The 12325-nt window shown below is 31.9% G+C and overlaps 2 protein-coding genes across 2 annotated transcripts; one reads left to right on the top strand and one right to left on the bottom strand.

The window, feature by feature from the left end:
- Positions 1–621: 621 nt before the first annotated feature.
- On the bottom strand, positions 622–2448 carry LOC133195359 (uncharacterized). The gene has a single exon (XM_061331201.1). The coding sequence runs from the start codon at positions 2446–2448 to the stop codon at positions 622–624; it is 1827 nt and encodes a 608-aa protein (XP_061187185.1).
- A 605-nt stretch (positions 2449–3053) lies between these two features.
- Positions 3054–4742, top strand: LOC133195360 (uncharacterized). The gene has a single exon (XM_061331202.1). The coding sequence runs from the start codon at positions 3054–3056 to the stop codon at positions 4740–4742; it is 1689 nt and encodes a 562-aa protein (XP_061187186.1).
- The last annotated feature ends 7583 nt before the right edge of the window (positions 4743–12325 follow it).

Consider the following 12325-nt stretch of genomic DNA (forward strand, 5'->3'; position numbering starts at 1 on the left):
TGAAGAAAATATATATATTAAGGCAATATATTGTACAAGATGCTTTACATGTATATATATATATAATAATTAATAATAGATTGTACATGCTTTACAAAAGTATAACTCTCTCTCTCTCTCTCTCTCTCTCTCTCTCTCTCTCTCTCTCTCTCTCTCTATATATATATATATATATATATATATACCTGCATACATACATACATTCATATATATATATATATATATATATATATATATATATATATATATATATATATATATATATATATATATATATATATATATATATATATATATATATATATATATATAGATATATACGTTGATAAGTTAAATTCTTGGTACAGTAAAAAATACTTAAATAAATGAAAACAGAATGCTACAGTCCAAATTAAATAAAATCTTTACTGTTAGCGCTTTCAGCCATGTTGGCTCTTCAGACAGTTATGAAAAGTTCAAAACGTTGCCAATAACGTTGCTAATGACGTCGTAAAAATCTTAGGTATTATGACGTCACAATGAAGTTTGTGGTGGCGGCTACATGAACTTTTTCAACGCAGTTAAAATACAATGTATAATTAAAGCATAGAAATAATATAAAATCTGTGAACACATAATCTATCATTTGCGATTTAGTTTTGGATTAAACAGTCTTATAAAATAGTCCTCTTTGGTTACACGGGCGCTTTCATCCGATGTCCACATTTTGTAGAACGGGAAAATCTTAAATTTTCCTTTACCACAATCAGCAAAATGTTCTGAACATGGGGTGCATCTGACAGTTTCGTCCCTTATATGTTGTTTGTGAACCCTAACTCGTGCGTTGAGTTGATTTGTCTGCCCTATATAATGTTCTCCACAGGTATGGCATATTGCACAGTAAATCAAATTTGAAGATTTACAATTCATACTGGTATTTGTTTTTAAAATTTTCCCGTTTTTAAGTGTAATATGTTCGCCCTCCTGAATGAAATCACACGTTCCACATCGGGGGTCACCACACTTTTTGACGACTCTCTGGTTGCTAGAGGAAAATTTCGCTTTGGTTAAAATCCGCCTCAGGTTTGGTGCTTGTCTTCTGCTGTTAATTATTGACGATTTGTCCAGAAGATTTTTCATGTTTTCAGATTGTTCTAATATTGGAAAAAATCGTTTCGCTGAATTTAGAATATTGTGGTTACGTGGGTTATGAGTAATCACAAATGGGATGTTCTCTACGTCGTTTTCCTCTGGATGGCGACTTTTTCTTAATTTGGTTATTGGTATGTCTTTTGCCCGGTTGATTCCGTCCTCAATAAGGTTTATTGGATAGTTTTGTCGCCTCAGGTGTTGTTTTAATTCTTGGAGTCTTTTCAAGCGTAGAGTAGGCTCGGTCACAATGGTACAAATACGTCTGGCCATATTGTATGGAATGTTCCTTTTTGTATGTGACGGATGGCAGGAACGAAAGTCCAAGTATTGGTGAGTATCTGTTTCTTCACAGAATAGGTCTGTAGAAATATCTTCTCCGTTTTTTATTATGAGTATATCTAGAAAAGGAAGTGAATCACGATTCATGTCATTTGTGAAATTTATTGAATCGTGTAATTCATTAATGACCGAATGGAATTTTTTAAGATCCTCTTCACTCCTTGTCCAAAAGATGAAGCAATCATCCAAGTACCTTTTCCAATTCTCTTTAATGTACTGCGTAAAGTCCAGATCAAAGGTTTCCGGTAAAATAGTGTAAAGTTTTTCTTCTAGAAATCCCATAACTAAACAAGCATATGTAGGGGCGACTTTGGTGCCCATGGCAGTACCTTTGATTTGTAGATAATTTTCGTCATCAAAAAGAAAATTATTATTCTCTAGTACAATTCTAAGTCCTTCTAAGATGACGTTTGCGGGAAATCTATCGTCGATTTCTTCCGGATATTTATCCAACCAATATTTGATTGCCTCAATTCCTAAATCATGCGTAATATTAGTATATAAGCTGGTAACATCAAAACTAACAAGCAGTGTATCTCTTGGTACTGTTTGTGGAATATAATTAAGGAAATCCATATCATCACGAACATAACTGGTCACTTTGGTGCACAGTGGTTTTAAGATTATATCTAGCAGATTACTTAATCTTTGTGTACTAGATGTAGGTCCTGCAATGATGGGCCTCAGTTTAAGATCATTTGGTCTAGGAAGTTTTATGTACGTAGAATTACATTTCTTGACATTTTTCTGGATTTCTTTACATTTGTGTATTTTGGGAAGACCATAAAAATGGCTAGTTTTAACTTCAAAGTTCGTAAGGTATTCAATTTCGTTTTTCGTGAGGTTACTTTGAAACTTCTTTGTGAGGTTTGTTATTTTAAGCATAGATTGCCGATCCTGATTTTGCTCTAGTTTCTTATAGAACTGATTATCCTGGAGTTGAGATAGGGACATTTCTTTATAGTGTTCTCTGTCCATAATTACTATAGCTCCTCCTTTATCGGCGCTTTTGATAACAATTGTTTGGTCTCTTATAAGATTTTGCATTGCTTGATATTGATTATGAGGAATATTTGATGTTACCTTTTTATCCGCTATGTTGGATTGAGCTGCCTTTCTAAGACATGAGATATAATCCTCCAAACGTTTATCTCTATTAAGCGGTGGCTTAAAACCCTTCTTATTTTTAACTAGAGATATATCATCATTGGTTTGATTTTGAAAAAATTCCTTCAAGCGTAATTTTCGGCAGAATTCTTCTGTGTCCGTGACGACATCAACCTTATCAGACTTCGGCGTAGGCGTGAATTTTAAACCATGTTCTAAAAGTTTTATTTCATCACTATTTAAGTCTCTTTGTGATAGGTTGATAATTTTCGGTTCTGTAGAAACTATGTTCTCTGTGTTTTCAGGACAGTTAATTATTTCTTTCGTTTCGTTTGAGTCCAACCCTGTCCTAAAAAAGAATTCCTGGAATTCTGTAGTGACTTATTCCTTATGTTTTTCTGAGTTGTCCTCTGTTTAAAGGAAGAATTCCTAGCATTTTGATATGTCTCTTGTGTTGAGTTTCTCCAAGAGTTTTTATGGTTTGCTTTATTAACTGTCCTGAAAACACAGAGAACATAGTTTCTACAGAACCGAAAATTATCAACCTATCACAAAGAGACTTAAATAGTGATGAAATAAAACTTTTAGAACATGGTTTAAAATTCACGCCTACGCCGAAGTCTGATAAGGTTGATGTCGTCACGGACACAGAAGAATTCTGCCGAAAATTACGCTTGAAGGAATTTTTTCAAAATCAAACCAATGATGATATATCTCTAGTTAAAAATAAGAAGGGTTTTAAGCCACCGCTTAATAGAGATAAACGTTTGGAGGATTATATCTCATGTCTTAGAAAGGCAGCTCAATCCAACATAGCGGATAAAAAGGTAACATCAAATATTCCTCATAATCAATATCAAGCAATGCAAAATCTTATAAGAGACCAAACAATTGTTATCAAAAGCGCCGATAAAGGAGGAGCTATAGTAATTATGGACAGAGAACACTATAAAGAAATGTCCCTATCTCAACTCCAGGATAATCAGTTCTATAAGAAACTAGAGCAAAATCAGGATCGGCAATCTATGCTTAAAATAACAAACCTCACAAAGAAGTTTCAAAGTAACCTCACGAAAAACGAAATTGAATACCTTACGAACTTTGAAGTTAAAACTAGCCATTTTTATGGTCTTCCCAAAATACACAAATGTAAAGAAATCCAGAAAAATGTCAAGAAATGTAATTCTACGTACATAAAACTTCCTAGACCAAATGATCTTAAACTGAGGCCCATCATTGCAGGACCTACATCTAGTACACAAAGATTAAGTAATCTGCTAGATATAATCTTAAAACCACTGTGCACCAAAGTGACCAGTTATGTTCGTGATGATATGGATTTCCTTAATTATATTCCACAAACAGTACCAAGAGATACACTGCTTGTTAGTTTTGATGTTACCAGCTTATATACTAATATTACGCATGATTTAGGAATTGAGGCAATCAAATATTGGTTGGATAAATATCCGGAAGAAATCGACGATAGATTTCCCGCAAACGTCATCTTAGAAGGACTTAGAATTGTACTAGAGAATAATAATTTTCTTTTTGATGACGAAAATTATCTACAAATCAAAGGTACTGCCATGGGCACCAAAGTCGCCCCTACATATGCTTGTTTAGTTATGGGATTTCTAGAAGAAAAACTTTACACTATTTTACCGGAAACCTTTGATCTGGACTTTACGCAGTACATTAAAGAGAATTGGAAAAGGTACTTGGATGATTGCTTCATCTTTTGGACAAGGAGTGAAGAGGATCTTAGAAAATTCCATTCGGTCTTTAATGAATTACACGATTCAATAAATTTCACAAATGACATGAATCGTGATTCACTTCCTTTTCTAGATATACTCATAATAAAAAACGGAGAAGATATTTCTACAGATCTATTCTGTAAAGAAACAGATACTCACCAATACTTGGACTTTCGTTCCTGCCATCCGTCACATACAAAAAGGAACATTCCATACAATATGGCCAGACGTATTTGTACCATTGTGACCGAGCCTACTCTACGCTTGAAAAGACTCCAAGAATTAAAACAACACCTGAGGCGACAAAACTATCCAATAAACCTTATTGAGGACGGAATCAACCGGGCAAAAGACATACCAATAACCAAATTAAGAAAAGTCGCCATCCAGAGGAAAACGACGTAGAGAACATCCCATTTGTGGTAACTCATAACCCACGTAACCACAATATTCTAAATTCAGCGAAACGATTTTTTCCAATATTAGAACAATCTGAAAACATGAAAAATCTTCTGGACAAATCGTCAATAATTAACAGCAGAAGACAAGCACCAAACCTGAGGCGGATTTTAACCAAAGCGAAATTTTCCTCTAGCAACCAGAGAGTCGTCAAAAAGTGTGGTGACCCCCGATGTGGAACGTGTGATTTCATTCAGGAGGGCGAACATATTACACTTAAAAACGGGAAAATTTTAAAAACAAATACCAGTATGAATTGTAAATCTTCAAATTTGATTTACTGTGCAATATGCCATACCTGTGGAGAACATTATATAGGGCAGACAAATCAACTCAACGCACGAGTTAGGGTTCACAAACAACATATAAGGGACGAAACTGTCAGATGCACCCCATGTTCAGAACATTTTGCTGATTGTGGTAAAGGAAAATTTAAGATTTTCCCGTTCTACAAAATGTGGACATCGGATGAAAGCGCCCGTGTAACCAAAGAGGACTATTTTATAAGACTGTTTAATCCAAAACTAAATCGCAAATGATAGATTATGTGTTCACAGATTTTATATTATTTCTATGCTTTAATTATACATTGTATTTTAACTGCGTTGAAAAAGTTCATGTAGCCGCTACCACAAACTTCATTGTGACGTCATAATACCTAAGATTTTTACGACGTCATTAGCAACGTTATTGGCAACGTTTTGAACTTTCATAACTGTCTGAAGAGCCAACATGGCTGAAAGCGCTAACAGTAAAGATTTTATTTAATTTGGACTGTAGCATTCTGTTTTCATTTATTTAAGTATATATATATATATATATATATCAAACATAGATCGATATATAATAATATATAAATATATATCGATCGATTTAATTTCATTTTATTTAATCAGTATTTTATTACGTAAAGTCAAATTACATGATTGGATTGGACATCATGCATGACCTATGTAAGTCCTCTTCAAGAAGGTCAAGATTACAAATGTTAAGAATCGACAATGGTTTACAATGATGAAATAGTTCATAGCAAATTATAGTAATTTCTAATGTAAACTAGAAAAGGAGGAAATGAAAAAGATAATTCATACATTTTAAAGATAAATTATACACTTTGTAAAGAAAACTCAAAGCAACTGGTATTTAATCTTTTGATTGGTTTTTAACACATTTGTCCGAAAGAAAACAGCATGTTCAGAGGATACTGGTATTTTCACATGCGGTGTACCTCAGGGCAGCAGTCTAGGCCCTTTATTAATTTTAATATACGTCAATAACATGGTAACAATTGTTGACGCAGATTGTAAACTTATGTTATAGGCTAATGACAGTGCTATTTTATTTGCACATAAAGATCAAGATTTTATATCATAAAAGCTTAGTAAAGTTTCAAATCAGACTGTGCATTGGCTTGTAGATAATATATTATTGTAACATGTAGGCGAAACGGAATGCATTTTCCAAACGAAAGATTTAAAATGTTCAAATTTTAATGACCATAACATTGTAAGTAAAGTATCATCAAGCCATGACACACTCTGTAGCTGGTAAAGAGCTGATCAGCCATTGTCGCCTCCCTTAGAAAAAAAAATACCAAAGTAATACCCAATTAGAAGATAGTTATTCCCTAAATTTAGTTATAATTTACTATGGTGATAACTTTGATATTTAGATTTACTAAAGTGATAACTTGAAAACATTGAATTACTGTAGTGATAACTATGTAGGACAGTATAGTGAAAACTATGAAAACTTTGAAATACCATAGTAATCACTATGAAAACTGATTAACTATGGTTATCAATCTGATGTACATTATATCGTTGTATATAAGACTATAACTTTATATACTAGTTTGATGCACTTAATGCTATTAATATTATGTGATTTACTGATATAAAAAAGAACAAGTAAAATAAAGACAAACAATATTCATTTTAGAAATGTTCAGCTAGTTGCAGTCAATGAAAATCACAAGGTTTCAAAAAGTATCACTAAAAATAAAATTTATAATAAAAAGTATTGCACGCAACGTGAACTGGATTATTTGAAATACGACATCAACAGATAACTTTCGTAAAATGAGAAAATCTGTAAAACTGGAAAATATCCATGTTATGAAAATAATTGAGACATCTATCACAGAACATTATATACAGTTTTGATAAATCTTACTATAGTGAAAACTTTGACACTCTGATTTACTATAGTGTTAACTTTGAACACTCTTGATTTTCTATAGTGATAACATTGAAAAATTTGATTTACTGTAGTGATAGCTTTGAAAACTTTGATTTCCAATAATAGTGATAACTATGTAGCCATAGTGATCACTATGACATTATAGTGATAACATTGAAAAATTTGATTTACTGTAGTGATAGCTTTGAAACTATTATTAACCAAGTTAACTACAGAAAACCATAATTAACTTAAGCTAAATATAATATTTTTTGTTCAGGCTTTGACACAACACGATCACGAGATCGCCATCTAGGTAACTTGGATTTTTTCATTTTAATCAATAGGTGTTCAATCAAGGAAGTATACATGTATCACAAAACAACTTTTCTAAAACCGTGATCATTGAGAGCGTATTTTGCTTTTACTTTGAAGCAATTGAGAAATATGTTCTTAAAGATGTAACTAAATATAAACATTTCCTGAGAAAGCCAGCTTAATGCACGCCTTATTTTTTTTTTTAAATAAAAACATGTGTCTACGACTTTGCTGAACAGCCCTCGTACAACGGAAATAAAGATAACTGAAATTGTCGTCACTGGTAAGTATGCTACTTTAGGGCTCTTATAGAGAAAAAAAAAGTTATTGCGCTTGAATCATGTCATAATTTTTTTTTTACAAGAGTCCTTGTGCTTTATAAGACTCATGAAATATAAATCATCCCTATTTATATATTAAGTATTAATAAAAACAGATTAGGTGAAGTACTGATTAGATCCTCAATTCAAGTATGTTTTTAGATACAGTAACATTTAAGAATAAAAATTGGTCAATATTGTAGCTTTTGTTGAACAAGTAAATTATTTTACTTCCTCTGATGCTATTTCTACTATTGGAACAAGGAGGCTTCATACATATAACATCCTCTTCCAGTTTTACTAAAAAAGTAGAACATTATTACATATAGATTAGGTACTGATAGGGCTTTTTGCAACAATTCCCTAGTTATTTAGTTCATTATTAAAAAAAGAAAAACAAGAAAAAACAAGACACACACACACACACACACAAAACAATTTAAAAAAAAACCCCACACAAACACACAAGAACACACGAGCAAATTTAAACTAAGTTTTATCTTTACTAAGTTATCAGTTTCGTGTTTGTTTTTCTGAAATGTAAAATGTTCAGACTTCTCTTTATCCATTATGAAAATAACATATGCTAGAAACTTTAAGACATTGAATGGTTGGAGGCAGTGTTTGCAGAGAATATTGAGAAGAAGTATGAATATAACGAACAGTATTCAATCTCGAAAGTCCAATGGAACAATACAATTTGGAGCAGAGCAAACACGGACCTCAAAATTTAGAGGTATGATCAGGTACCATGGAGGACTGAGCACCACCCGCCCTGTATTCTTTGTCATGATCGGAAAAAACGGAAAAATCCGTAGACACTTCAGTTTATAAATAATGGCTTAACAATTAGCATAAAAAGTCAGTCACCATTTGACTCAATGATAGGTTGTATGTGCTGACAAGGTCATTGTATCGACCATAAAACTTGTCAAATGATGACTTCAAACGAGACTGTTGGTATACTTGTTTCATCAACTTGTTTGTCAATAGCTTGCCTTCATCTTCTGTGAACTATAAAATGAATGAATTTTTTCAAGAATTCATTTAAGGGGTATAAAAAGTATGAAAATTGAACATTTGATATGCTTTCATTGCAACACAGTATGCATGACGAGAAGAATATCACATCTTTATTTTTGTAGACTTTATGTATCCTAAAAGTACATATATTTTGGAAACATTTCCTGATACATTAGTCTTACATGTATTCAACTCTAAAACTCACTGAATGTTCACAATTCTCGCTTCATATCTTTAACAGTTATATAGAAAATAATTTTCAGTTTGGTAGATTTTATGAAAAAACTCATTAGATTAAAGTAAGTTTAATTCAGGAAAAAATGAAATGAATTCGGATCTATTTAAAAAAAAATTATTTTGAAATTATTTTACAGATAATCAGTTTCCCTGATACAGAGAAAGAAACAAATGAGGCCAGATCATGACACTGGGGTGGGTGGGTGTGAGGGGCGGAGTGGGGGGGGGGGTGTTCAGCCTCTTCATGAAAAATTAAGTCATAATCTTAATTTTTTTCGACTGGTCTAAAATGGGCTAAAATGGCTTCTGATAGTAATTTATCAAATGTTTATGATTCATAAAACATTGCACGTTTTAAAACATTTTCAGAAATGTATTTCTATGTAAATGACAGAGGTGCAACCATCTTGGAAATAGTTTATCAAAACAGTTTAAGTAGACTGACATAAATATAGATAAAGTTGATGAAATAAGTTCAATCAGGATACAACAATCGGGATAAATCAAGTCCCGGAGATCTACATTTTTTTTTCGTTTTTCTTGCAGGTTCCATTTTTTCATCTTTGCAAATTACAGAGATCAAAAGCACGTCTGGTGTGTCAGGATTATGATTCTCATTCCTAGCTATTCTGCAGTCTATAAAACCCTGGTTTGTTATGCTTCATACTTTTTTGTAGAATATATTTATGCAATCCAGAGTCACAGTTTCCGTAGCAAAAATTATTATATATACCTTTGCTGTTTTAGATCAAATAGATAACTGAAGTTAAGAACGGAGACTTTAAATTTGTTCATCATGGGTTCTAAACAGCTAAACGTGGGTTAGTTTTGGTTCTGATGATTGATTTCTACAATGATTGGCTATTTACATACAGTAACAGGTACGCATGAAAAGAGATGTTATTTAAGGGCGAGTATTGTGTAAATGTACCGCTCGAATGCTCAGATTCTAAACCAGTTCCACGTTTTGGCGTTATCCCCACCACCCACCCATTATTACAATTTATAATTTGTATTAATTGATTTGTTTATTGTACTGATGTTTATATTTTTTTGTAGTTTGATGAATGTATATGGATGGAAGTACATGATAGTACATGAGGATTGATAATGATGGGGCATAACAAGTTTTGAGAGAGAAATCAGTGTTTATGAATCATTATGTGCATGTGTGAATAAAACTGAGAGCATCGCCTCCTTCTCTATAAATAATGCGTTGTTTTATAACGAATTGAGAACATAAATCTTAAGTGTCCACTTCAAATTGAAGGAAATGCAAATGTTACAGCGGAAATTTATATCTAGCTTTACATTGATCTATCAGAGATGCTTTACTTTAAGAGATATAATTTTCACAGAAACCAGAAGAAAGCTTGGCTTAAATATGACTTTTAAGTTCTGCAATTCTCTCCGTAAGTATAAATATATTCATACGATAAAAAATATCAGTATTTTACTTTACTTTAGAAGAGCGAGCGTCATATTTTAGTTTTCCCGATGTACAGAACGATAGTTGATGTCTACATTTTTATAAAGATACCTTCATAGCAAACCTTAATTTTGAAATATTTATTTTATTGATAATAATGTATTATTGAATCATTAACCTTTTTAAGTCAAAATTCGTCCTGGATATACATGCACATGTTCTATACTGAAATAACAATTATAGTACTAGTCGTCATTGATTACTAGTTTAGTCAAATGTCACCTGATTATGTTAACTGTCATCAAAACGTAAAAGAGCAAGATTCTCTCCATATTAACATTAGTCCTGTATTCAGACAAACTAATGAGTTGTCACCCTTTGTCAAATTTCAAACATTAATTTAAAATGGTGATGACCTTTCATTTATTAACTTCTACATAGAGTGTATGGGAGATGGGGCTTAATGAAAAGGCAAAGTTCTAGATTTTATTATTCAACAAAATTTATAAAAGATCTATCTTTATCCAAACAATAAAGCATGTAAATTAAACTTTAGAAAAAGTACTACTAATTTTATTTGAAAATCAGTTTGAATTTACCATCATGAAAATGGTTGACGTTTCTGAAAGGGATTATTTGTTCATTATTTTCAACTAATTGCCGTCCGTGACATAATAACATAAATAGCATTGTCCAAAATCGATTTGAAGAACACTCCAATGATGTCTGAAGCTGAGAATTCCATCGTAAACTTGATGACAGAGGCCAAAATTAACTTTCTAAATTTTCGTAAACTTACGAATGGTGTATTACTGATTTATTTAAAACTATCTATATCCAATATCACTTATAAAGTGTTTAAAATTAGAAAACATTCAAATTAAATGACATTACCTATCGAGACGAACAACTATCATTGAGAATGAGATGGAAGCGCTCATGAGGCAATATATTAATAGTTTAAATAAAATGGGTTCAAAAGTTGCAATGTGAACAAAGTCAATTTCATAGTACATGACACTACAAACGTATTGAAGAATGTCTATTATTGTTATTGTTTTTATTATTATTCAAGAAACACTAGTGAATCATAAAATTTCTATTGCATTGTCAACCATCTCAATATAATAAAATATCATCGAATCACTGTTTTAACATCTTCAAACTTTCACAAAATTGGATATTGATTTTAAGTCAATAAAAGCTTGTAAATTTTACATGAAGTTCCTGATTACACATATTTAGTGTAACATGTATACTATATATAAAAACATAAAATATCGAAGGTTTACCAACAAGGCAATATACTTTGGTTGATTAGAAACATATGGAAAAAAAAGAACGTTCACAGTATTTGGAATGGAACAATTTTGTTTATGAATAATACCAGAGTCAATAACATGCATGTGATATATAGAATCCCAATTACTAAAGTCTATCTTGTAGAGTTTCTTTTAACATCAACGATTTCTGCGATGATACATACATGTTCATATAAAGGGTAAGCTTAATTATATTGAAAGGGCTTTGTAGCATTTTCAAGAGATATAAAAACAAAACATAGTTGTTTTAAAAAGCACATGCTGTCTCTGCCGGACTTTTCCCACGAAATGTCATTTTTATTTTTAGCAATCAAATATAACTCAAGGGAATTCCTATTGACATAAAAGCATCAACTTCCGGCTTCCCTTTTCTAAGATTTACTGAATCGGAAGCAGTACACCGATTTTGGAGCGTTATTTGAATAAGTAGAATGGAAGTTAAGTGCTTTCAGTGGAATGATCCGAAAGTTGAGACATAATTAAAGTAAGTAATTAACGTTGATGGTTGTTTCAGTTGATTTTAAAGATGTTTAAGACCAAAAAAAAAAGACAAACAAACAACCCCCCCCCCAAAAAAAAAAAAAACCGAGGCGATGTAGCTGACCTGAAAAATTCAAGATGGCTACCGTGACGTACCTTGTTATTATTATAGTATGGGGATATTTTTAACAGTAAAGAGAAAGGTTTAAAGCATCAAGT

Source organism: Saccostrea echinata, unplaced genomic scaffold (genome assembly GCF_033153115.1).
Source record: "Saccostrea echinata isolate AGI-Se365-2 ecotype Australia unplaced genomic scaffold, CSIRO_AGI_Sech_v1 ptg000029l, whole genome shotgun sequence".
NCBI lineage: Eukaryota > Metazoa > Mollusca > Bivalvia > Ostreida > Ostreidae > Saccostrea > Saccostrea echinata.